General features: G+C 46.0%; 1 protein-coding gene across 8 annotated transcripts; it reads left to right on the plus strand.

The window, feature by feature from the left end:
• The first annotated feature begins 429 nt into the window (after nucleotides 1-429).
• Nucleotides 430-23,638, plus strand: SYDE2 (synapse defective Rho GTPase homolog 2). 8 transcript variants are annotated; one of them, XM_085511457.1, is made up of 8 exons: nucleotides 440-748; nucleotides 3,340-4,056; nucleotides 11,185-12,284; nucleotides 14,238-14,364; nucleotides 18,358-18,539; nucleotides 18,655-18,886; nucleotides 20,773-20,831; nucleotides 21,359-23,638. In XM_085511457.1, exons 1-7 carry the CDS (start codon nucleotides 640-642, stop codon nucleotides 20,781-20,783), a joined length of 2,478 nt encoding a protein of 825 aa, XP_085367583.1. In that variant the 5' UTR covers nucleotides 440-639; the 3' UTR covers nucleotides 20,784-20,831; nucleotides 21,359-23,638. The 8 variants fall into 8 exon arrangements, 6 of the variants coding, with proteins under 6 accessions (XP_085367586.1, XP_085367583.1, XP_015725794.2 ...); XM_015870308.3 differs by lacking the exon at nucleotides 20,773-20,831 and having other exon boundaries at nucleotides 443-748; XM_085511456.1 differs by lacking the exon at nucleotides 20,773-20,831 and having other exon boundaries at nucleotides 443-748; nucleotides 3,343-4,056.
• The last annotated feature ends 3,345 nt before the right edge of the window (nucleotides 23,639-26,983 follow it).

The following is a 26,983-nucleotide window of genomic DNA, read 5'->3' on the forward strand; positions in this document are numbered from 1 at the left end:
ACTCCTCAGGGAGTCACAGCTCGAAATTTGAATCTAAGCTTTTTCTTTAGGCATTTGATTTCAACAGTCATTAAATCACATAATTACAGAATGGTTTGGGTCGGTAGGGCCCTTAAAGCTCACTTGGCTCCAAACCCTGCCACAACAGGAACATCGCTGCCAGACGGAGGCTGCCTAGATTTCACCCAGCCTGCCCTTGAGCGCTCCACGGCTGGGGGCATCCACAGCTTCTCGGGGCATCCGCAGCTTCTCGGGGCATCCACAGCTTCTCGGGGCAGCCCTTCCCTTCGAATTTACCAAGGGGCAAAACCCGCGAACACGCTCCGTGCTGGCGAACCTCAGCAGCCGGGCAGCGCTCCCCGCTATGCCGGGCTGCTCGGTCCCACCGGCTCTCGGGGCGGGCACCGGTTGCGGCTGCGGGGTCACCCGTCGAGCCGCCGCCGAGGCGGTCCCGGCCCCCGTCGGGGAGCGGCGGTGGGGCGGCGGGGGCATGCGCACTGCGGGGCGGCCTCTCGCCCCGCGCAGCTATGCCAAGTATGTGCGCGGCGGCGGCGCGGCGGCAGCCGGGCGAGGGGAGGCACGGCGCCATGGGGCAGCTCCCGCCGTGCCGGGGAACCGCCGCCCGCTGAGCGCTCAGCAATGGCCGAGCCGCTGCGCAGGACGCTCTCCAAGCTGCGCGGCAGGAGGTCCCCGCGCGGGGCGGCGGCGGGCGGCGCGCACCGGCACGGCGGGGGCCGCGGGCCGCAGGGTAAGAGAAAGAGCCCGTGGGCTGCGGGGGGACGCGGGGCTCCGGGGCGCTCTCACGTGCGGAGCGGAGCGCGGGGTCGGGCCCCATCGGAAGGGGGAGAGGGGGGGAGCGGAGAGGAGGGGCGCGGGTTGCCGGCGTGGCGCTTCTCCGAGTCGTGGAGCGAGTTTCTCCGAGCTCCGCGCCGCATCTGCCCGGTTCGTGTACGCGGGGCGGCTCGGCGCGGTGCCGGCGGGGAGCGCAGGTAACGAAAAGGGAACCCCGAGGCGGACGGGGTGGCTGTGCCGGGCGGGTCGGTGCGGGGAGCGGGCTGAGCCGGGCTTCGGAAGCGCCAGAGTTTGAGAAGATTTCGCGTTAGTTTCGAGCTGCAGTAGCGCTTCTACGCGAATTCCGCCTCGGCCGACAATCGGCCCTCGGGCGCGCTTTCACCACGTCGCTCATCCTGCTTAGGACAGAATTCCCCCTTTCCATGAGAGGCGCTCGCTGTCAGACCGCTGCCCCTTCGGGCGCTCATCACGCGGCCGTTCGCGGCTCCTGCCCTCATGACCGTTTGTCATTCTCTCGCTTTTGTTTCCTCCCTGATTTTGTTTTTTACACAGTTTGATGCCCACGGACCGTGATTTGGCCGCGCTGCCTGGCAGCAGCCCCGCTGTGTGCCAGGGGATGTGCAGACCGGGCAGGGAGCGGGCGGCTGTTGGAAGCCCAATGGAGCTGTGCGTTCTGCTGGATGCTGTGCCGGGGGACTGGGAAGGCCGTTCCCTGCCGCGTTATAAGCTGAGAAGCAGCGCCTGGCGTTGCAGTGAGATGTTTGATATGTGTACGTAATAGGCACGGGATTTGTCCTGACCTCAGCTGAGCTGAAGCTCTGCATCTGGAGCTCTGGATGTGCTGTGGTGTTCCTGTATTTTAACTTTAGCGATTTGTTTGACGTTTTGTAGATGGAGTGGGAGGTGGGTTGAGTACCTGCCTGTTTGTCTGCCCTTATGTTTGTTCACCCCAACGCTGTGCTGAACCCTTCTGGGGGGAGCGCTGCTTCGGTCTGTGTTGTGCAGGGTCTGCCTCTGGGAATGCACTGATTGCACTGAGCAGAGCTGATGGCGTTCTGCTGAATGAAGCTTTGCTCTGGAGCAGGAAGCATATTCGTCACCCCTGTATCTTCTTGAGCTTCGTATTTATTTGAATTTCTGGTTACTATAACAGCTGTTGGCGTTTGGGAGTTGCTGTTCTCCCTGGAGCTGCTGGGTGCTCAGATACTTGCATGTGAAACAGTTTGTTATTAAAATAAACACCCACAGAAGGACTTTCAGGATCGGGGCCAAACTGGAATAAAGGGGAAGCAGCGCTTGCAAACACAGCCCTGGGTTGTGAGAGCTGTGCTTGGAAGACCTAAATGCAAGTGTATCATTTGGATGGGATTCAGTGAGCATTTGCAATCAATGGCTTTTGGCAGAGCTGGCTGATTTGGAGACTCAGAGCAGAGAGCTGTGTGCGAGCGTGGCTGCGGCGTGCCCCTGCAAGCAGGAGGTTATTGCAGTGCTCTGCAGCTGCTGCTGGCTGCTGTTCCTGCAGGAGGCTTATGTAGGTAGCATGCTGCAGAGGAGCTGCCCAGATGTGTGCTGAGAGCACCACAGCACGGCACTGCCCAGCGCACAGTGACAGCAGGTCTGAGCGTGTCTCAGGGTCTGGGGGCTGGCAGCCCTGCAGAGGGCCTGCAAAAGTCCCTGGCAGTGCAAGGAGTGACAGATGTTGCTGTTGGTGGGTTTACAGATTTGGTGTGGTGCGTGTTTGTATTGGCGTAGGAGCCATTTCTTAGCTCCATGGAGAAGGGAGGCTCTGGGGAGGTCAGGGTAGAAGCCCCCCTGCCCCTGTGGAACACCATTATGGGTTTAGCCTCGCTGTGGTGCGGTTGTGTCAAGTTGAAAGTTGCAAATGGAGTTTGATTTGTTGTTAAATGAAAATTTTGCTGTAAAATGATGTATTTAAAAACTTGTCATGATATCTGCTTCTTCCTCTCTTCTTTTTGTCCTCATGAACCAAAGGTTGTTCCTGCCCTGGGTACAGTAAGGACAGTTCTTGCTGGAGGCTTCTGTGCTAGATAGATCCCCACCTTTGTTTTCTACTTAAATTCTGCCCTGGGCAAAGGGTATGGCAGTAAGGACAGTCCTTGCTGGAGGCTTCTGTGCTAGGTAGATCCCCACCTTTGTTTTATACCTTAATACAGAAGGGAGTCTGCACAATGTAAATACATCATAAGAACAGTGGATAACAAACCCACTGCACGCACAGAATTACCAGAGCAAAATGATCTGTTTCTGCCTAAGTCTGCCTGACCTTTACACAGAGCTCTCGATGCCATTTACCTAAATTACACGGTGTTAAAATACAGCCCAACAACCCTGACTTTTCATTAATTACACACATGTTCTTCTTTGGCAGGCTGACGTGTAATTTGATGATAGCATCACCTTGTCTTTTGTCCTTTCGAATGAGGTCTAAGGCGAACGTGATACGATGCTGTATGTCTTCATCTATCCTGCTAAAAGCAATGTGATATTCTGAGCGTTTGTCTCTCCTTCTCTCTCCCTTTCTAACAGCAGATCTAATAGAAAATGTATACGTAGCCCCGCGGAGCAGGAAGGAGCCCAAGTCTCCGAAGGCGAGCGAGCTCCCTGAGCACCGGCCACAGATGAACAGCATCACTGTTTCTAAGAAGCGCAACTGGCTGCACCAGAGCACCCACCGAGCCCCCCGCCTGGAGGGAGAAAGCACATGTAAGAAGACACCAGGGGCTGTCACCCCGACCCCACGGTCCCCCAGCCCTCTGCCTGCACCAAGGGTGCAGGGGGCTCCTGCCAGGTCCCCGGGAGGGCCGGGAGGCCCCATCCCCAGCTGTGGTGCTGCAAGCACCTTTCCGAATGCCACAGGCTCTGCCACGCTGCAACACTGTGCCTTTGACTTTGGTGAGGACAACGATGCAGATGATGAAGGAGAAATATGGTATAACCCCATCCCTGAAGATGATGAGCCAGATGTCCTGAAAGTTCTCCATTCTGCTGCCCATAACCCTGTCACTGCAGACTGCTCTGCAGGCTGCTGCAAAAGCCTGCCCGTCAGGGACCTGGGGCAGGCACTGGGGCCCTTCGATGTGCCCCCACGCTCCCCAGAGAGAGCAAGGGACACTCAGCCAGGTGAGCTGGGTCCTGCTGACACCACACAGCCTGGAGAGCTGCAGCACCGGCAGAGGTTTGCCTGCAAGCCGCAGAGTGCACTGGCAGCAGAGGACAATCCTGCATTTAAGTGCCCCTCAGCAGGTAAGAGGGTTTAGGTAGACAAAGATGTCTTATCCTCTGCTTTCTTTTAAAAGAATAATAAGCCTTTCTTATGTTTCTTTTCTCTTTTTCCTCCTTTTATCTGGATCAAGCACTTTTCCAGTAGCAGTGCATGTTATGCTCATTAAATTAAAAAAAAAAAAAAAAAAAGAGGAAAAAAAGTCTCAGGTAGGGTTATTGATACCTGCTAAATGTAGAGCTGCAGTGACTTTTCAGTCAGTTTGCTCACCTGGCATGTCCGGATGTGGTTTGTCTCTGCCTGTGGAGTCAGCTTTAATTTGGAATCTAATTCCAAGCAGACCTTGTTTGGTCTGGCTCCAAGCTGGCTGAAAACAAAGGTTTTACCAAGTGGGCTTAAGCATATTAATGAGAGGACCCACTTGGTTTCCTTTCTGTTAGCTAGTGCCTCATTCGGGTCTTGCGTTCCAGACTTTAAATTACTTACTATCTTTAGAAGTTTCTTTAACTTCCTGCCTGTGATTTTTTGTAAATACTTTCGGGAAGACTATATGAATGCTATATGTAATCATCTGCTTCGTGTGGGCATACAGTATTTTCATAATTAAAAACGGAGAGGCCCCGGAGCTCATTTCCAGGCTCTCATTCCGCATTGCACTCTGAAGGAGCTCTGTCCCCCTCCCACTCAGTCCTGGCAAATTGGTCCCAGGTCTGTAAGTTCCAGAAGCTGCATTGCCTGGGCTCAGCACAGCGATGGCTTCTGGGAATAGGAGATGTTTTCAGAGGCACCAAAGCAACTTCTGTAAATAGCAAAAGAAAAAGTGCTCTGTCTTCTCTACTGGGAGCTCACATTTTGTTCTCTTTGTGGAAATGCTGCCGATCTGAGTGTACTTTCAGTCCCAAAGTACTCTGGGAACATGAATTTAGAAATAGTTCACTTTATAGCCTGCATTAAATACTTAGACCGGTTATGTTCGCTTGCAAGATTGCTGAAATACCATGCTGGTATTTTTTTTTCAATGCTGGAGCTCAAGGCAGTTTGGAGAGGTCAGGATGTGGGGTCGTTGGAAAAGCCATGAGCACGTTCTGTGCTGTTTGACTCCAATTTAGTCATTAAGCCCTTGATGTATGGGCGATTCTCCTTAAAAAATGAAACCCTTTATGCAAGAAAGAGAATACCCCCCCCCCCCCTTTTTTTTAATACTGAAAAAACATTTACTCCTGAAAGCAAAATTATCTATTTAAAGTGTTTTCCATGAAACCAGGAAAAAAATGTGATGAATTTCCCCCAGCTGGTTTGTTGTGCTCAGAGCTGATTTAGCTACTTTAAATGCAGTTCTTTTTTTTGCATGTATTTAATAGTGACCAGACTGAACAGATGACCTGGCGATGAGGTGGATACCTGCTGCTCAGTAATTGCCTTTATCATGGAGAAGTGAGGTGTCTACAGTTATTTTCAGCCAAATTTAAGATGACAGCTCATCCATGCGCAATTACTGCATGAGGGCAACATGGCCAGTTTAACTTTATTTGTGCTTGAACCTTGCTTGAATTACACAGTTGCTGCAAAATGGATGTCTATATAGGTCAAGCAGTAACTCCTAACAAATACTCAATTACTGCTTTGGGGAAAAGTCTGCTTATCTTCATTACTGCTGTAATTTTATATGTGTCCGTAGTGGTTGATACTGGAGTCTAAGAGAGATTTTGAGAAGCAAAGACAGAAAAAAGTAGGATACTACAGAATCCAGTAAAAGACGTATTTTCATTTCATTTATTATTATTATTATATACTCTATGTATTATTTATATATATGGTGTATACCATTTTCATTTGATGCTATCTTCTTTGGTCAGTGCAAGTGGTTTAACCAATTAAGCTTTAAACAATGCTCTGCCTCACTTGGATCTGAGGAAGCGGTCATGGATATTTTTTTTTCCAATGGAAATATGAAGAAAAAATGTAAAAGAATTTGGTTGCTGAGAGTCTTCTCATACAAAGCAGTGAATAGATATGTCCTGTAAATGTTTCTTTTTACATGGGTTGTAGAGGTGTTGATTTTCCCGTTGTCTTAACTTGCATTATTAGTTCCTAGTGTTAATCGGGTTACTTTCTCCTGTAAAGGCCGTGTATGCTAATAGGATTTGTCAGGTAATTCCTTGTTGAATAATTCTAGCCGTGATGGTTTTTAGAAAGGAAGAAAAAAACCACCCCTATACTGCAGCAATTAGGAAATACACTTCTGTTTATGCATTTTGTTGATGTCAAGCAGACAAAAGGCGACAGTAAGAAGAAAATTTGCTGAGGTACAAATGTAGGAACATAGCACCAGCTCATGTTCTTGGGGCTACAGAAGAATTTAGGTGGAAATTTAGGTGGACCATAGAGCATGTTTTTCATATTGCATTTAGAATTTTTCCAATATATAAAGTTTTGAAGTAAATTTTTTGTACAGCTGTTCGGCTGTACTCTTGCTGAACGTGTTGCTAGATGTGTGTATCACACTCAAGGCACTGAGGAAGTGTCCCTTTGTAGTTCCTTCTTTTGCTACAGGTTCCAAAGCAGGTAGCTTTGGAAGGCGGTGGGCCTACCCAGGGATCTGTCTTTGATCCATTTTGGTGACTTACTGCAAGGACCTGCTGGGGGGCAGGATTAGGGGTTGTAGCAACCAAAGACTTGAAGCAGCTAAAGTAAAGCAGTTATTTATTTGATCTTCTGTTTTGTATGGAATAATGTTTCCATCATCTTACTGAGGAAATGGAGCTGCGTTTTATCCCATGTAAGAAACCATGAGGGGAAGAGAATATAGTGCAAGCAGTCCAAATGAGGCACACCTGGCACTGGGGCCGATGGCTCTTGGTCCAATGCCAGCATTCTAATGAAGCCTGCTGTGGTCTGTGTGACACAGGGAATCATTAACATTTAGAATATTTGCCAGGAATTCATTCCTGTTTGCAGATAGCAAGCTCTTAAGCCTGGCAGGTGACCTGGAGTGCTGTTAAACATGCTCGTTGTCCCCTCTCAAGGGGTCACCCAGCAGGGGGCACTGAGGATGATGGTGCAGGGTCAGCCTGACAGACTCTTACAGCGTAGCCTGTGTAAAATAGTGTGCGACTTCTGCTCCTGAAAGTGTGACCCCAGCAGTGATGGGTTTGTCACAGCTTACTTAGTGTCTGTGTGTGTTTGGCTGTGTATTGGAAGGAAATGAACTACTGTTAATGAGTTCTTAGAAAATTGTTGGGGTTTTTTTTTGTTTTTTGTTTTTTGTTTGTTTTTGTTTTTTGTTTTTTGTTTTTTTGTTTTTTTTTACTGTCTTAATAGTTTCTCCATTCCTTGACTTTGAAGCATCATGTGGGATTGAACACAGAGACCAAATTGGTCAAAATAGTGGTTTTCACAGGGGTTAAAAAAGGGCTTCTCTTTTAGCAGGCTAAAAGAAGGTCCTTCCTTTTGTTTAGATAATTGTTACACAGAAATAATTACATTCTATCCTCATTTAAGAAACTTTTTTTGCTAATATGGATGAGGGGGGTTACTTTCCTTGCATCTTAATTGAAGTTGCTTGCATTTGATATAGCATGAATTCTCCTAGCACTGTTTTCAGCTTTGCTGTGAGGCTTTCTATCAGGGTGGATGTAGAACTATCTGAAAATGAAGTGGGCCTGAGCTGAAGTAAGTTACCACCCTTTGGCTTCAGTAGAGCCACTCTATTTGTGTCAGCTGAGGATCCAGATCGGTATCTCTTCTGGAATCTAGCACAGAAAAAACATCAGCCTTTTTTCACTCAGCTGTCATTTGCTCTGAGAATGATTTTGAGCTGTTTGGGCTTTTCTGTGCTGATTTGTTGCTTTTGGGAAAAAAAAAAAGTTTTCCCAAGTTATACATTGGGTTGACTTTTAAAAATAGAGAAGTAAAAAATCTAGGACATAAGGGAAGCTTTGGTTTTGAAAATTATAACCTCTTAGTACAAGCTGTATTTTTTTTTTTTCCTCTTTCTAAAATGAAATGGCCTAAAAATCAGCCCTTGTGTCATTTTTTCTAGAGATACCCTTTCAGTGTCAGATGCAGCGTACTTATTATTTCTGGAGAGTGGCAGGAAAAATGAAATTACATATCAGCTTTAGTTGGGTCAGAGCTCAGCATTTCCCTTAGTTATGAGCATGGCTGTTTGGTATTTTAATATCTCTGTGTGATGAAGAACTGATGTTTTCTGACTTACTCATCTCATTTTGGGGTCCCAAAAATGAATCACAGGCTTTCTCAAGAGGTTTGGAGTAACTCAGAAACCCTTCCTTAAGCAGTGAGGAATGTTGCGCGTAGAATGGGATAATCAAATATGCCTGTAATGTAGCAGGCTTGTTGGCAGGCAGTCTGACAGTGGCACATCCATCCAGGCACAGAGGGACAATGCTAAGCAGGGTTAGACATGATTGCTACTGTGTGGGATCACAATGTGTGCCTAGCTGGCTGTGTGCTGGGAGTTTGCCTACTGTTCCTGTAGGGCACAGCTGTGTAGGTGAGGTTTTGGGCCCTGCTGTCCCCTGACCATGAGGGGAAGGGCAGCTGGTGTCTGTGGAGCACCTCATGTCCAGGGGCCACCTGTCTCTGTGTCTGTGGAGAATCTTTGTCCTACGTGCAGCCATACTGTGGAACAAATAAAACCTGTAGGCTTTACCCATCCTCCTAAACCAGCTCAGGGAGGCAGCCCTGGTGCAGTCACTTGGCTCAGTGCACTGCTTTCTTGGGATGGTCCCCGACTTGTCCTGTGGCAAGCTGTCCATCCCTGAGTTGGGGCATCCTTCAAAAGCTTCTTTCTTCTGCTCTTTGTGCATGTGATGCTGCCAGGAAGTGCAAGGCAGATGTGCAGAGTGCATTGTCAGCCGCACCTCAACGTCACCCCCCTACTACCTGGGCTGACATTGGCACCCCAGCGCTTCTGGTGCTTCCCCTCCTCCTGCCAGCCTTCCCTAAGGCGTTTCTGAAGTGTCAGATGTCACTTGTGTGAGACAGAAAGGAAACTGGGCAAGGTGAGCAGGCTGGGAAGTGGAATGTGATGTGACTGTGCTGCAGGTCCCTATTGCAGCTTGTTAGCAGTCACCATGTCAGCACTTGGAAATGTTGTCCATACCTCAGCACATCACTGGTGTTAGTGGGGGCATGACACTGGTGGGATCGGTCCCACACAACCAGCTCCTGTCAGCTCTGTGTTTTGTTTAAACCTCCTCGTGCTGGAGGCAGAAGAAGTCATACCTGCGAAAGTCAGGATGTCAGACTGCCTCTGCAGCTCTCCTCAGATGGAGGGAAGTTGAATGGGATGGCCTGCTTTGCTAAGCCCATGCCAGAGACTTTGAGCAGAAAGGGATGGTGAATGCCAGCGCAGCACAGGCTGCTATGGGGTGTTCTGGGCCAGCATGGCTATGCTGTGATCTGCAGCACAAGCGAGGCTTTGTCCGGCTCTGTCATACCCCGTGTCTCCTGCCAGCTACTGCCGGAACAGCAGGCAAGGAACTCCTCCAAGCAATGCAGGGCTAAAGGCTTTTTCCTCTGTTGCTCTGGAAAACAGATACCGTGTGTTGTTCTTTATGACTGAAACTTTGCTATAAAAGCGCTCTTGTAAGCAAATAGTGATTTGGACTTACTTAATAGTGATTGGAATCAGTAAGCATCAGAAAAATCTGTAAAAGAAACTGCTGTAAATAATGATTTGCTGTGTACCTTGAGAAAGCAGCTCTTCTTTCCTTCCTTGTATGTGCTGTGAGTAGGGTTTGCCTTTCCCCAGTGAGCAGGGTGGATTCCCCCTGCTAACACAGACACAGCCCCCTGGTTCTTGAGCAGCTGGGGCAGCAGCAGCAGCAGGGCTGAGTGTGCTGGGAGCTCTGGTTCCCAACCGGGAGCAAAAGGCTGCATGAGTGCTGCCAGGGCTTGCCTGGAATGAAGGAATGGAGTGGTTGTTCTTACAAAAGACACTCTTAGTTTCTCAGTGGATAGAAAAGTGGCTCTAAATGAGAGTACTCATGAAATTTTATTTGTTCTGGCCTCAGTTCCCCTCTTGCATACTGCAGCAACTGAAGCGAATCTGTTGCCTTTCCTGCAGTCATTACTGCCTCATGCTGGTGGCGAGAAGAAAGGCTTAAGGTGAAATTTGATTTTTGGGTTCTCTTAAACATTCAAGCATGAAGTGAGCTACAAGTTCATGTCTCTGTGAGTCATGCACAGAATTTATGGATAACAACTTCCTATTCTGATTGTTCCCCTTCACTACTTGTCCTGCGCTGTCAAGCGAATGTATATGTTTCTTCTCTCATTCTTTTCCTCTTCAACATCGGTGCCTGCTGTTATGATTTTTTTGTTCCTTGAAGAGAGGTTTTCCAAAAGATTTCCCCAGTGGTGTCAGTTGGGATCTGTATAGCTTTAAGCCCTGACATAGGGAGGCTGTGCCAGGAAAGAGGGAAAATTGCTGGCACGAATGAGGCAGCGCACAGTGCAGCTTTTGGAATAAATAAATCCTTGTTGCTTTCCTGCTCCTCCTCCCTGCAGAAGGAAAGGGGAAGTGAAAGAAATGCAGGAAGAGGGGTGAGACGCTTCTCCAGAGCATCTTTTGGGTAAGAGAGGGAAATGCAAAGTAGTATAGCAGTGTCCTTTACCAGGGATGTGCGTGTTTCCTTTAGACTTGAGAGGGCAATGCTGATGTGTTAATCTTTGTGGCTAACTGCTTTGTGGGCAGAAGTGCACTTGTCATTTTCCAGTGCTTTCCCTTTGGAGACTGATTTCATTGCACCTGTGCCCCAGGAATGCAATTGTGTCTGCCTGAATGAGAGGGATGTAACACAAATGGACAAGAGCTGAATGCAGTGGGTGAAATAGCTCATTTGTTTATCTGTAGATTCTGGCTCTTTCATCTCTATAGAGCAGAACAAATCAGGCTCCTGACTATGAACTGCCAGATTTGGCTGCACAGACCAACAGAGTGCAGCTCTCTGGGTGCTTGCTAATATCTCTAACTGGTAAAGGACAGTCATCTGAATGAACCGTATTTATCATGTTAAGACAAATCAAGGTGTTTTCCTTTAGTTCAGTATTTTATTTTCATTACTGTGAACTGCAGTTACAAAACATTTGCTTATTCTCTTTATGTATTTTTTTTCCTGAAGGGCCTGGAGTTGTACTTGCACACAAGATTGATATACCAATAACAGAAGTTTCTCCTCCAAGTCCTAGTCCCTTGAAAAAAAGTGGGTCAATCAATTGGCCTTTCCCCGATCGAATTAAATCTCCCAGAACTGTGAGGAAGCTTTCCATGAAAATGAAAAAACTGCCAGAACTTAGCAGGAAGCTGAGTGTCAAGGGAAATTCAAGCCATAATAGCTCAGATCATCCTTCTTCTCTACTGAAAGGGAGTGCTCGGGATACAAGCCATACAGCATCTTTGCCATCTTCTGGAAACTCATCCGCAGCTGCCAGCAGGAATGTCATAAGTCGTTACCATCTTGACAGCAGCGTGTCATCACAGCACACCTACAAAAAGAAAAGCTCAAGGAGTTCCAAATCCTCCAGCAAAGGTGGTTACCTCAGTGATGGTGACTCTCCTGAACTCATATCCAAATCGGGTAAACATGGACATGAAACCAAGTGTGGGAAAGGAAAAGAGAGCCTTCCAAGTAACAGTGGTAAAACTGAGATAGATATCGATGCTTTCAGGCATTACAACTTTTCTGATCAACCCAAGTGTTCCCAGTACATCTCTGGACTTATGAGCATTCACTTTTATGGTGCTGAGGACTTGAAACCACCAAGAATAGACTCAAAAGATGTCTTTTGTGCAATACAGGTTGACTCAGTAAACAAAGCAAGAACAGCCCTGCTTACATGTAGGACAGCATTTCTAGATATGGACCACACATTCAACATAGAAATTGAAAATGCTCAGCACTTAAAGCTGGTGGTGTTCAGCTGGGAGCCCACCCCACGGAAAAACCGTGTTTGTTGTCATGGCACTGTGGCTCTTCCCACTCTCTTTCGGGTGACGAAGACACATCAGCTGGCTGTCAGACTGGAACCAAGGGGGCTAATTTATGTCAAACTGTCCCTTATGGAACAGTGGGAAAACTCTCTTGATGGTCTGGATGCAGATCGGGAACCAGTGATGTTTGGTGTAGATGCTCGAAAAGTTGTAGAGAAGGAAAATACAGGCCTGATGGTGCCGCTTTTAATTCAGAAATGCGTAATGGAAATTGAAAAAAGGGGCTGCCAGGTACTGTATATATCTTAATGTTTTGTTAATACTGCTGTGTCTGGATCTCTGTTGCAGATCTTTGCCCTGTTACTTCTGGAGCAGGAGTGGTGAGTGGAAAAGGGGTAGTTAAAAACCCTTTCTATGTTTAGGTTTTTAACTTGTTTTCTTACTCCCATCGTGTGGTGAACACCAGTCATTGTACTGGGGGAAGAATAACAGGACTGTGAAATCAGTGCTTCCAACTTTGCCCTTGTAAAGGAGAACACTTGCTCACAGTAGCTTTAGGACTGCAGCACCCAGCATGTAGAATCACCTCCAAAACAAGGCAGAGCTGAGATTAGGATTTGGAAATGTCTGATTCCTGAGGCACAAATCATTCTTTAAGGACACAGTGTACTGATGCACAAGGAGTATAGTACACCCTCCCACATTTGATGCACAGCATGAAGATGAGGAAGAGCTATTGAGAAGATAGGTTATTTGTTTCTTCACACTGCTTCTCCTTGCCTTTCTTCAAGTTGTACTTAGGATTAGGAAAGGCAGTAAGGCCCAATGTGTTCTTTTGGACCTTATGCAACTTACTTCAGTTGGTGTAACCCAATGGAGAAGAAATGTTACAGAAACAAATCCCCAGTTACAGCTGCTAGACTAGAAATTTGTTAGAAGAGATGTGCAGTCCTAAGGAGAGATGTTGCCCCTTGGCAGTTCATTTGAAATTGGTGAGAGGACTGCTACATATCGCTCTGCAGACTGTGAGCCCCTGGTTTCTGTTACACCTGTTCCTGCTCAGGTAAAGCCGAGAGGTAATCACAATTACCACTGTTACTACTTCTAATTGCTGACAGTTTGGATATGGTTTCCTGATGTTATGGGATTAATGTGGCTACGTATAACCTAGATCAAAATATACAGTCAGGAATGGTATGTGTATGTAATTACTTTGTTGAAAGTCATTACTGATAATAACTGCGTGATTCTCCTTGTGCTTCTCCTAACATGCAAATCAGTGGAAAAAAAGAAGTTGTATGCTTTCCAGTATTTGTGTCTCATGGTTTCAGTGCTTTATTTTGGGCATATTAGCACCTAGTCATGCAAATGATTTTGGGTAATCAAGGCATCACTGGTAATGAGGCGATTGGGATCTGAGATGTCTGTGTGCACCTGGTGCTTCTGAGCATGAAATCTGATTTGTGCATTTGCTCAGGGAGAAACAAAAATGCAGAATACACTGTTAACTTTTAAACATGCACTTTTCTGACCGTTTGATTTTCTCTTAGAATGCAGACTACTGTCATGGTACATCATCTCTGCCTGACTTTCAGACATAGTGTTAGAAAACTTAGTTTAAATTGTCTTAGGCAAATACTGGGTCTTATTTGGTCTTGGGAAAGAGAGAGTGCAAATTCCACTGAGTGACTTTCCATGTATTTAAGCAGGAGTTAATGTACGGTCAGACAAACACTCTTTGCAAACCTGGATGCACACATTCTAAGCCAGCACATTGGAACATGCTGTAATATACTTAGAAATGCTTTTTCTCTTCATCTCTGCTTAAGGCCCAGTTTTATCTTAAATAGTTTTGCAGTTATTACTAGGAAAAATGATGCTGATCTGATTGAGTAGAATACGAGAATTATGTTTATTTCTTTGTTTCCCAAGTTTTATATAAAATCAAAGTCCTGAGTGGGTTCTGAATTACCTGATGGTGTGCTCCTGGCTTGGGATGGCTCAGTGAATGCTGCTCAGGATGTCCACTGCTGTGGAAAGCTTTGGCGTTGGTCACTTGCCTGTCAGCTGTCTCTTAAGTAAATTTTGATGGCGTATGTGATCAATTAATACTAGTAGTTGCATTGTTACAGTTTCCTTAACATTTGTTTGAACATCTTGCTGCACTTCCCAAGTGGGGCCAAGCATGATATGTGTTCTGCTTTGTGGGAATAGCTGATGTGGGGCTGTCATTCTTGCCCATAGGTTGTAGGCCTGTACCGGCTGTGTGGCTCCGCAGCGGTTAAGAAGGAGCTTCGAGAGGCGTTTGAGAGGGACAGCAAAGCGGTGACTCTCTCTGAAAGTCGGTACCCGGATATTAATGTGATAACAGGTAATGATTTGACTTCTCTTTCAGTATGTAATTTTGACATGCTCATAATATACTTTTTAAAAGGTGGGGCTCTGGAGTAGCTTTATATTGTTTTTTAACAAGCCATTAACTACTTCTCTGTACTTCAATAGCGAGCTCAGTAACGTTGGAGGTGTGTATTCCAAGTAGCTGTGGTTGGGGCGGAGGATGGTAGAGTTCCATTAACACACAGAACTTGGTGTAGGAAGGGAACCTGCACAAGGTGGGGGCTTTCACAGCAGCATCCTGGTGAAGGAGAGGGGCTGGGGGCAGAGGAGCAGAAGTTCTGACAAAGCTTCTCTTCACCTGCACCAGCTTTTTAAGGTAGCATTGGTGCCCAGTACAGCTGAAGTTGTCAGGTGTTTTTTTTGTTGCTTAAAGGCAGAACAGTTTTGTAACTGTTGTTTATATTTGTTATGTAAACCACAGCTGAGCTGATTTCAGGGTTCGCAGGGTAAACTAATCACTTGAGGCAATTAGACAAGAACATTTCATTACTTCCTATCCAGTGATGGAAAATGTCAACAACAGCAGCCAGGGTGTAAATTTTCTGTGCCTGTCACTTTGTGACATTCAGAGGCATTGAGCAGTTCTATCCCATTTGATTGCTTCACTGTAGTGTATTGGGAATTAATTTGTGTTCAGTAAATTTGGTTATTATTGTGGGTGGTGTCAGAAGATGCTGCCCAGTGGCATTTTCTTTGTTAACCAAACCTTTTGTACAGACCCAGCAGGTCAGTCCACCTGAGCTCCCTTGGCCTCATGGTTGGGCTCATCATTGCTCACCAGCACCAGTGTTCTCAGAAGCAGAACCTTGGGATCATGTTGCACTTTGCTGTGATGCATCCTCTATTAGGAAAAGGTGAACAGAAGAAGTAAATAGTAGAAATGATCTTTTAACTTAATGTTTTTCTTCTCCTTTCAAATAGGTTCATGAAAGAAGCAGTGAGGATTTCTAACATGATGATATTTATTATTATTGAAAACTTTTCTTAATTTTAGTAAATCAATTCTGCTGTAAAACAGTAAAAACTGTCTGATGTTGACCTGTAAGCAGACAAATGTCAAGCAGATTCTTGCTTAATATAAATGTTTGGCTAATGAAATACTTGATGTATTTGATGTTTAATTTCACAATAATAAAGAAGGCATTGCACTCCCATGCTACCAGAAATGATCTACAGCAAAACTATTTGCTGAAATCTTTCAGGAATATCATGGGGAAGGATGCTGGGCCTTCCTTGTATCTGTGTACAAAAGAACCTGTAATGCATCACAAGAATTGTGTCCCTGGGGACATCAGGCACTCAGAACCCACTGTTACTGATGTAAGCTAAGCTCAATCTGAAGGAGCGCTCAGTGGACACAGCAGGCCCTGGCAGAGCAGCTGTGCCGGTCTGACTGTGCTTTCTGTCATGAGTTTATGGTGTGGTGCTTAATCTGAAAAGTGTACTTTGATGCCACGCTACCATCTCTTTAAGCCACATCAGTGAGGGTGAGCCGTTCTCTGCTTAGCTGAGGACAGCTCTGTTTGGGCGTAAAGGTGAGGCTGCAGTTTGTGCTGGAAGAGCTGGGCTGCCTGCTGTGCTCAGCATGGCAGTAAAGAGCCCGCAGAGCGTGGTCTCGCTGTACAGGGAGCCTGGGCGATGGCTGTTTGCCCCAGTACTTCATGCTGGGCTTGCAGTGCTGAGGCTGCTGCACGTGACTCATACTTCTCTGAGCCAAAGCATGTGTTCCATAGAATGTGAATTCTCAGCATAAATCTTGGCACATTTGGAGAGAAGTGCTTTCTTGTGTCCTTTTTGAAATTCGAGTAGTGCTGTTTTTCCAGACAATTATAAAGATTTTTTTTTTTTTTTTTTTGACAGCTCTCCAAAGACCAAAGAATGAGCATTTAACGATTAAATCTTGACTCAGAACTGCCCCTGGGGTTGGCACAGGCTTACAGAGGCGCTCATGGCTCAAAACCAAGTGTGCTGCCAGTTTTGGGAACTGACCAGTAGCAGCGTTGTTGCATCATGTCTGTTCTCATCCGTGTGAATTCATATCTCTAAATAAAGCGTGTAACACTGTTAACAGCCCAGTGGGCCAGAAAAATGAGGGATCACTGAAGTGGATGGTAATCTCAGCTTGCTGTCTCAATTTGCTTTGTAGGGTGAGGGGTCATGGCGAGGAGAACGTGCCAGTGGCTTAGCAGTGGGGAGTATGGCATCCTGCAAGAAAACAGGGCTAATTTGGCAGAGTGAATAGCAAAAACATGTAGGAAGGCCGAAGGGCATAAATGGCTCCCACGTTGTCCTCTTAACCAGGGACACTGAGGGATGTGGTTTAGTGACGTGGTACTCATGGGTGGACTAGGTGATCTGGTGGTCTCTTCCAGCCTTAATGATTCTCTCTGTTCTATGATTCTGAGGTCCTTCAGCAGGTGGTAGTCTTATGGTTGTGGATGCTGTCAGAGGAATTCTTCTCAGTCATCAGCTGTGTCTGTTGCAGCATCATGAGCTGATCTGACTCGGACATATTTTTACTCCTTTCCTGCTTAAGCTGATTCTGAATTTGGCCTTCCCCACCCAAAACATGGCAGTGTCAGCATTTCCTGTTGGTGCTTTACATAAGTAAGAGGGAAAGGCATCTCAGCCTGTGCTGTGCTGTGCCTGCTGCTGCTACATTGTTCTCCTTTTCACTTGTGGATGCACGTGGTATACAGGGCTCTAAGTTGAGAAGATGAATTATTGTTGGGAAAGAAGGAATGTAAATAAGTTACTAAACAGAAATGTAATATGCCACTTCTGTAACTGCTCTGCATAAAAACAGAAAACTCCAAAGCAAACAAAGAAGCTCAGAAAAAAATTGTGTTCAGGAAAACGTAGAGCTGGCTGGTTTTGTTTCTCATGCCCCTGCCAGTACGTTCCCATGTTGTGCTGGGGGCCTGTGTGCCGGCTGCTGGCCTGCCCAGCCAGAGGGGCTGTGCGGGACCCTACTGCCAGGTTTGCACTGCTTGTAGGGCAGAGCCTGGCTGGCTGCCTCTGCACTGGGTGCACTCCTTATTTCTCAGTGGTACCAGTTACCCAGCATGGTTGCGAAGGGGAAATATTAGCTTCCATTCCTTGTATTTTTTTATAAACAGCCTCATAAAAAGCCTTCTGCAATGCAATTCAGTTTGCAGCTAAGTTATGAAGACAGAATTGATATGAACTGTTGCTTTATCAAATAGCAGAACATGACAGCATTTACATTGTTGTGGGGTTTTCCAGAGCTGTGTGGAGCATGTGCCAAAAAATCTTCTATCTTTATAAGTGTGCCTTATCTGAAGACAGACTGCTCTGTTAATTACAGCGTCCTCTTTGAAAGGGTTTTTAATGCACCATTTCCTAACAAACTTCTTAAGTTGTAATCTAGCTGAATGGGCAGATATTTATAGTCTGAATGCTTTTTCTTTATTCTTTTAGAGAACAATAAGGGCTGATTGTTTCCCTCAGAGCTTTTAGTGCTGGGTGTGCTGCCCCACAGCAGTATGTTTGTGTGCTTTTCAGGGCAAAGCAGAAGTCTTCTGCTGGGTTTTCTTCTTATAGTCACTGAAACTGGCTCACATTGAAATGCGGCCAGATTTTAGCATCAGCTTACATGAATGCAGACACTCAGTTCCTTCTCATTTGTTTGCATCTCTGGAAGGCATAGAAGCTGGATGCAGTGCTGCCAGGTCCTACAAAAAGCACCTCTCCTCCAGCTTTGGAGATGCAGCAGTATGCAATGCATGCTGTAGCCAGCACCTGTCCTGTGCAGGGAGCTGCTGCTCAGGTGTTATGCTACACTTACTGCCTCCTCCTGTCTTTAGCTCCTGAATTTGTCACTGGCATGGAGAATTTTCCTGCAAGACAGGTGTATTCTGTGTACCTTAATGCTTCCAACCCAACCCATTCCAAACAGTGAACCTAAAGCTTGATAACAGCAGCTGTTGTTGTACCTCTTCTGAAGGTGTCCTAAAGGATTACCTGCGAGAGCTGCCCTCTCCGCTGATAACCAAACAGCTCTATGAAGCAGTGGTGGATGCCATGGTGAAAAATCCCTTGAAGATGGCAGCCACCGGTTGTGAAAATGATCTGAGTCACTCTGAGCACACAGCAGCCCTTCTGGATTGTCTTCCAGATGTTGAGAAGGTGAGTGGTATTAATGGAGTCAAGTAATGGGAAATTACCAGCTTCAGAAAATAAAGAAGTATTTTCACAGTGGATTTAAAACACATCAAAACACATACAACTGTTTGTTCTGCAGGCTACCCTGAAGATGCTGTTGGATCACCTGAAGCTGGTGGCTTCTTACCACGAAGTAAATAAGATGACGTGCCAGAATTTAGCTGTGTGTTTTGGACCCGTGTTACTGAGCCAGAGGCAGGAGACCACCAACCACAACAACAGAGTCTTCACAGACTCAGAGGAGCTCGCTAGTGCCCTGGACTTCAAAAAACACATAGAAGTTCTTCACTATTTACTCCAGCTGTGGCCAGGTACTGTTTCACTGATCTAATCAGGGGAAATTGTCAAACTGTTGCTGTCTTTTTTTACTGTGACAGTGTAGATTAATTCACAGGATAACTGAGCAGCATCAGGATCCTTAAAATACAAGGTACTGTGGCATCACCTGTTAATGTAAAGAAATCATGCAGTCATATAGCTACTCTTTGTATTAAACCACTGCTTAATGTTAAGTTTATTGTTCTAATTACTTCTTTACCAAATGACAGCAATTCAGTGAAAAGTGCTTTATGTGAGTAAAGACATCAGAGAAGGCAGAGCCAGTGGCAGTAATGTTCCCATATCTGAACTATCGTTTCTAGTTCCTGTTGTTTTCCTGCTTGCTTGCTTCAACACATCAGGATTCTGAGTGTATAGGATTCATGAACTGTTTGGTTTCTGAGAGACTCAGTGGTTTATTTATACTCTGCACTAAGACAATTGCAGTCAATCTAAAGGAATAGTATGTCTGATTGTATTTCTTGTTAGATTTGTGTGATTTTACTTGAAGTGGAGGCTGGCTGCTTTTCGTGGGAGAGCTGGGAGCCACATAGGATATATGGAGGGTCACAAAGGGGCTGATAGGCAATACAGCATTGGTTAAGAGTTGCCAAAGATCTATTTCTGGCAAATTAACAAAAAATAATATTAAAAAATCCAAGCAGCAGCTGTCTGGATTTGTTGTGTATTTGTGGGCATGAGGTATAAATGCATGTGCTGTAGCACACAGTACAGGATAGATATGCAAGCATGTAGACTTTCAGCTTAGTAGTTCATAAACCATATAAGAATCATAGTGCCTCATTAAAGAGATTTTTATGATTGCATAAGAAGCATTGAAATCCACGCAGTATTGTTGTTACAGGGGTTGTCTTAAATAGTCTCTGCTTTACTTAGCCAGGAATACTTCTGAAGTTTTGTGAGGAACCAGCTGGGGACTCTGAGTATGTGAATGTGTCTCATGGTCTGGCTGCTGCTGGTCAGTGTCATGGGTGTTCTGGGTGAGAAGCTGGGTGAAGCTCCCAGCTTCACTCAGACCCACGAGGCAGTTCAGGAGAGGTAGGAAGTGTGGCTAGAAGAGGGGGACCATAAGCTGCTTGGGCAGCACATACTGCACAGAAGCCCAGCAGGATGTCAGGGAGCAATTCATGGTGTGGCTGCTGTAGGAAGCAAGGGCAGGTAGGTGCAGCTCTGCCCACGGGAGCATGTGTTTCTGTTGAGATGAGTAAGTTAAGTAGAGCTCCTCCTCACCTTGAACAGAAGGCTGAAGTCTTCAACTTGCAAGAAGCATGCAGGGCACAGCTAACTTATTGGTAAAATACAAGTGTGGAGCTGTGAGCAAGAGAAATCTAGTGAGCTGTAAGCAGTGCATCTGGACCTGGAGGAGAGATTGCAGTATGGACTATTTCATTTTATCTCCTGTAGATTGGGGCAGCTTGATAATCAACATGTTGTGTAATACTTCAATTTCCGTGTTTTTTCAACTGAAAACAAATAAGTCCTTGTCTGGCTAGAACATGGAATGCTGGCAAGTTATTGTTAACCCATGGCCCTTCATCTTAATGGAGCAGAGTCTGAACAGAAGGGCTTTTGTTACGGTGAGAGAGGGGGGAAAAAAGCAGTGATAGTTATTGTGCACTACTGTGTGAGATGTAAAGCAAGGCTGGAGCACCCTGGGGGGGTTGCGGTGTGGGCAGGGGAAGCGCTGGAAGCTCTGTAAGGAAGCAAGGGAAAGAGTGAGATGCTGAACAGTGCACTTGTGCATAGAAAGTCTGCGGCTAATTATGGGTGGGCATGGCCTGTTTAAAACATAAAGAGGTTCTATGGCTCAGACATTTAATAGGTGCAGGCCAGTAAAAATGTGTGCTGTTTACCGTAGGAAGCCGGTAGTGGTGGAGGTGGCTGTTAGTAACTCGTGGTGTGTAACCGTAAGCTCAGGTAACTGCTGTAAGCCTGCTGGAGTGTGCTTATGATTGTGGCTGCTTAGAGAAATTAATGCCAGTGAGCTTCTATTAATAGTGCGGGACATCAGGGCAAAAGAGAAACATGAGAATTCAGCTCCGGTGCATCTTCAGCTTTTCCAGGTGTTTCTCTGCAGTGGTATTTTTGTTGTTTTAACCTCTGTTGCTGTGCCTGCTTTCTGCCATTGCCTTCAGCCAAGTGGTTTGCTTTGTCTGCACCAGAGCTGGATGGTGGTTACCTCATGCCCTGAATGTGACCTGTGCTCAGGGAGCATCTCTGCTGAGGGAGGATTTCTCTGTTGCAGTTTGGATTTGGCACGACTCTTCAATGCCAAGCTTTTACAGTGGTTTTCCTAATGATATTTGACCAAGCAGTAGTAGCACGGTGTGTTGGCTGAGAGTCTGCACGCATCACGCATGCCATTTGCCCGTGGGCGCTGTCACAGACCCTTCATGTTGCCATGTGGATTCAGCCACACTGGGTGTAATTCTCCTTTCTTCTAGTGCACCACTCACCTGCCCAGGAACCTTCACATCCCAGCGTATCTCCCGAGCACCCGTCGTCCCTGCGTTACCTGAGGCTGCGGCGGCAGAGACCGCAGATGCTGAACCTGAGCAGCACTGATGCATGCGGGGTGCTGCGGCCAAGGCCAGCCGGCCTGGACAGCCCTTCCAGCAACCGCTATGCAGGCGACTGGAGCGGCTGTGGGGAAGGCTACTTCTGCAGCCCCAGGGACTGCCTGGATGAGGCAGACTATGACGATGTCCCTTCAGAAGACTCAGAGAGTGGGGAGGACAGCAGCAGAGTTGATGATGCTGATGGCCTGATGAAGCGCCCGCAGCCCCTCCCCGAGGAACACGCATTCCAGAGCTACCTGACAATGCAGGCGATAGACTCAGCTGGGAGCCACAGGGCAAACCTCAGGGATCTACAGGAAAGTATCGATACCCTGATAGGAAACCTGGAAAGGGAACTCAACAAAAACAAGCTGAATATGAGCTGCTGAGCCCAGCCCTGTGCGGTGCCTCCTGCTGCGTGCTGCAGCAAGGCCATGGCCTGCTGTGTGAACAAACCCGCTTAAAGGCATTCCCTCGTGTTTGTGCATTCCTTGTAGAAGAGTGTGTTGACCTGATTCTGGTGTTTAAGGCAGAAGCTGAGAGACAGCAAAGTGACTCTGTGTAGTGACATTTCTCCCTAAAAATGCCATGCCCTTTGGTGGGCGGCGTCTGACAGCAGGACGGACACCATCTGCTGTTTGTAACAGCAGGGCTCTTCCTCCTGAAACTCGGCTCTGGTACAGAAGTTCTTCTCAGAAGGGGACTAATGCTGCTTTGCAGCATCAACTTCAGACAAACTCATTTTACTATATATGTAATGGCTGCTATGAAAAGTGCTTTATATATATATATATATATAAAATATATAAATATTTATATATGAAGTTTTAATTGTACAAATATTAATGTATTCATGTATTAACACTTTTCAACAATTATTTAAGCAAGCAAAAATTAAATATTTTTCTAACCTTGTTGTATATATCTATGTACGAGCCCGCATGTCTGTCCACCTTGAGAGGTCCCGGAGTTCTGAAACATCCCATTCAAAGAGGGTGATGCCAGCAGGAAGCTGCCTTGTGTGTAGCACAGCATTGGATTTGTGCAGAGAAACACATCCAGCGAGAAGGCAGGGTGGATGGTTAACTAAACGACCTTCTGTGTTGCAGGGCATCAGTTCACATGTGCTCTCCTCAGATCCCCCCCAATCTTTTAGTAGTTGTGAGGACTTTCCAGGATTTTTAGCAGTCATCTGTGCGGCTGCCCTTCAGGGTGACCATTGTGTGCAGTGAGGAGATGAACACACTGTTCTTTAGTTTTATTCTTCAGATTTTTCTTGTTTTTTCATGAAATGAGGCTCCTGAAGGTGCTCACTTCATATTTTCACACGATCACAGAATCCTTAGAGTTGGAAGGGACCTTTAAAGGTCATCTAGTCCAGCTCCCCTGTAATGAACAGGGACATCCACAGCTGTTTTGAAGACTTCTGGTTTGTCCTGGTAAGCTCAGACTTGGTCCTGTCTGTTTTGCTGCTCCTTTTGGCTGCAGAGCTCATACACATTAGTTGAGCTGCGTGTTCTGGCTGCCAGTAGGATTGCCTGAGCCCCCCCTCTGGCTCTGGAGATGCAATCTCAAGTTCTGCACAAAGGCAATCAGGTTTTCTGACTCTTTCAGGTAAAGCGATCTCCCCCAGTGGGGCCAGGTGGGTGAGGTGTTATGGGGAGTGAGGTGGGATTGTGGTTCAGCTCTGAGGTGCTCAACACGGGGGCTGTGTCAGCTGAAAGGACAGAGCTTAACTCTCCTTGTTCATCTGGATGGCACTGGCACCCTGCCATGGCCATGGGTACTGTGGGTAAGTGCTTCGCTCTAACCCCTGCTTCCTTGTATTGCTTATGAAGTTATTTATTTACAGGAGCAAGGAGTTAAATACTAGGACAGACTTCATCCCTCTTTCCTAAGGAATTATTTTAGCATGGTTTCAAGTGGTTTAACCATTCCCATTAATTTATTTTTTCCTAAGTGTTAAAGGACTCGTAACAGTTATTGCAATGTAATAATAATGTATAAAAATACAAATTTAACCAGAAGCATTTATTGATAAATCAATGTTGTGGTTTTTTGGTTTTTTGTTTTGTTTTTTTTTTTTTAACTTTTATACCTACAGAATGGGCATACATTTTGAAAAATAAATTTTAATTCTAAATAAAATTTGAATGAGGAACAGAATTTGATTGAACCCACTTAGTATTCTTTAAAGCCATGTGAGGTTGTGCTATGCCGCACACGTAAGTTCCTTCCATACAGGCACTTAACTTCTGGGAAGACGTATTGAACAATGGGTGTGAAAATCTGCTAGCATTGTTGGAAGGTGGTGGTGTTAAAGTTGTTTGATAAGCATTACCTTAAGCTTTCATCTTTTATAGTGATCTCAGTGATGAAAATGAGCACAGTTGAATCAGTGGATGCTTTTTCTACAGAAAGCTGTAAGTTGGTGCAGCGATGTGCTGCTTTGTCAAGTTTTTATATTTTAATCTTACAACAGGAAATGAATGGTCTGATGGACGTTATTAATGTTACTCTAATTACAGTATAATAAAGCAAAACCACTTCAGCATGGGTAGTATTCAAATGAAACATTTGCTGTTATTCTGGTGATGGCCACTTGTAGGACATACTTTGCATCCTGGTTTTGACCAGGGAGGTGCTCCTGCTGGCCTAGGGAGCAGCAAAGAATTTTTGTTTGCAAGATTATTCTATATTATTGAAACTAAGGTTTCACCAGGAAAAGAAGAAATGTGTCTGTAGGTCTGTGCTGCCAGGTATTCAGAGTGTAACACAGATGGGTTCAGGAATGGCCTAACCAGCTCACAGAATTTGTTTAAACGGGACTGTCTGAATGCTGCTTCCAGCTGGGGAAAACTTCAGTTTTGACTATGCTGAGGGGCTGCAACAGGAGAATGTGCTGGGCTGCTTCTCCACCCCTCTGCAGCATCCCCAGCTGGCTGGAGCCCACGGGAGTGAGCAGGAGATGGGTAGGAGTTGTTTGGGATTAAGAGGGAAATCCTCTGCTTGGATCTGGGATAAAGCTTCTGGGAACCCACATCCCCAGACAGAATCTTCAGGTCTTCAGAACTCTTTCCCCACATACACAACATATATGGATTCTTATTAATGCACAGACAGGGAGCATAGCTGCAGCTGTTCTGTTGTTCTGAATATAGAGCTTCCCAACAGAAGCAGATATCCAGGGGGTTTTCAGAATAAATCTATAAATCTGATAAGTCAGAGGTACGGCTGGTATTTCTGCTGCCAGCTCTTAACCCTTTCAACTTCTTCCCCATCCAAGGCTTGGGGTGTTTTAACAGTGGAACTATCTTTTGAAATAAGAAATCTTCATCAAAAACTGTGGAGCTAAAAAAGCTTGAAAGACAGTTATTGAAGATCAGGACCTTTGGTATTACTTTTGATAGTAACTATAAAGCATTGGTTTTAAAATGCCATTCTAGGCAACAAATTAACTTTCATTTTGTTTGACTCTTTCAGAGCCATGCAGGATGTTCTGTGCTTTGCCACAACATTGGCCAGGTCTGATCAACCTTGGAGCAGCCTGCTATAAGGTTGTGCAAAGCAGTCCCTCTGGGCATTGGAACGTTTGGGATTACTCTGGAGAGGATAGAAAATCAAAACAGAATGTATAAACTCATGCATCTGATGCTAGAGATTAGGAGGGAAGTGCTTCTGCTCCATTTTCTTCATGGCATTGATCTTCTGCCTCCTTTTTTTGCTGCCTCATTTCTCGTATCATCTCGAAAACCCAGCTGAAGTCCCACTGTCTTCCAACTTGCAAAACAGAGTGCTTCTTTGTAGCATGCGCTGAACTTGGCTGGGTTTTGCAATGAAATCTGGCTCCTGAAGGCAGTGCTTGGGGCTGTCCATATGCTTCCTGCTGTGGTGGAGGGGGCAGCCCAGCTGCAGCACATCCTTAGGGTGGGAATAGGGCTAAGCATGTGCTGATAATGGGACAGTGGGGCAGGACAGCCAAGGTGCCAGGAAGGCAGTGCAGACCTCCTTTCATCTACATGGTAGGGAAGGAAAACAGCAGGGGCATTCCAGGTAAGCTATGGCCATACAGTTGGCTTATTATGTAGTTAGCAGTTAATGAAAAATCTACCAACAATGATCTGCAGTGGTGCTTGGTGCAATCCCAGCTTGATAACCAAGAGCGGAGCTCTGTGGTGTGTCAGTGGTGGGATGTTTGCTTGTCCCTGTGAGTCAGATTGTTAGTTAAATATTGGTTTAGCGGGTTAACTGTGTTCCCTTCCTGTTTGAGCTCTGACTGCAAACAGTGGTGCAGGTGGTAGGGATGGGCCTACCAAGTTTTCTTTGGTTTTATTTTACAGGTAGTTTAATATGAGAGGTACAATATATTTTTATAACTTTTAGACTAAAGACTAACAAAGACTGTTTTTCAACCCAGGTCCAATGCAGTGGCACCAAACCTGTCTTAAATCCAACTGCACTTGAAAGTGGTAAAACTACATGAGATGGAGATCTTGGCAGCTGCAGGGGTGTTTTAAGACTGCCTCAAACCAATGTGCAGTGCCTGTTTTGGGATGCAGGAAGCTCACTCCTCTCCTGTTCTGTGGCCATTAAGCCATGATTCGCTCAGATGAAGGACTGCTCTGGAGCTGGCCATCGCATGTCAGCTGGAGTTCCTCTGTACATCCTCTGGGTGTCAGTTTTCTGCTTTGGTTTCTGCTGTAGATGTTTGTTTGACGGGATCCAGTGACTGTCAAACAGTTTGGTGAGCCATGGAAATCACAAATTTGCCCACACAGAGTTTGATCTGTCCTCCACTGAGGGATTTAATTTCCTCTTGCCAGCCCGTGCTCAGTTATGTGCACCAGCCCGGCCATTGGAACCAAACAGCAAACGGAGCATTGCATATGGAGAGTTATCCTGGGGGTGGAGGGTGAACATTAATATTAATGTGCTGTTACTAATTTACACTGTCAATGTTGAAACTACTCTGTAACACATTTCAATCTAACTCAAGGGTGATTATCTTTTGACAGAATTACAAGCCCTCAGCAGATGCAATGTGCTTAGTAGAGGCTGTTTGTTCCAAGCCGCTCTGACTTATGTGATGGAATAACTTATTTCATGGCTTCGGTTTTCAGCTTGTGAAGCATTTGCCAGGCTTAAATATAATTATTTTGAAATCTGATGCTGACAAGTAGATGTGGCTGAGCCTGAAAAATTTGCAGAACTTGTGAATGGTGTGTTCAGATCTGTGCTTTTGGCCCAGCAGCCCCTAGAATCTTTTAGTAATTAACACAGTCTAATTTATAACATTAGCACATGCCTTTGCCTGCAGCACGAGGGACTCAGCCTGGTGGCTATTCTGTTCTGAGAGCACAGCAGGACTGTGCTGGGACTCGGGGAACTAACTGAGCAGCAACCCTGTGTCAGCCTCCTCTGAAAATACAGGGGAAGCCAGGCAGCAACACTATTCCCAGCAGTAGCCCTACGCCAGCCCCAAAAAGATAAGGAGGAGAGCTCAGCAGCCTC

The sequence above is a fragment of the Coturnix japonica genome, chromosome 11 (assembly GCF_054131305.1).
Source record: "Coturnix japonica strain WE chromosome 11, WE-NBRP24, whole genome shotgun sequence".
Lineage (NCBI taxonomy): Eukaryota > Metazoa > Chordata > Aves > Galliformes > Phasianidae > Coturnix > Coturnix japonica.

Coding starts and splice junctions, on each gene's coding strand:
- SYDE2 (XM_085511458.1), top strand. CDS start 1,349: ATGCCCACGGACCGTGATTTGGCCGCGCTGCCTGGCAGCAGCCCCGCT. Junction 4,057..11,184: donor ATTTAAGTGCCCCTCAGCAG/GTAAGAGGGTTT, acceptor TTTTTCCTGAAG/GGCCTGGAGTTGTACTTGCA. Junction 18,540..18,654: donor GTCTTCCAGATGTTGAGAAG/GTGAGTGGTATT, acceptor TTTGTTCTGCAG/GCTACCCTGAAGATGCTGTT.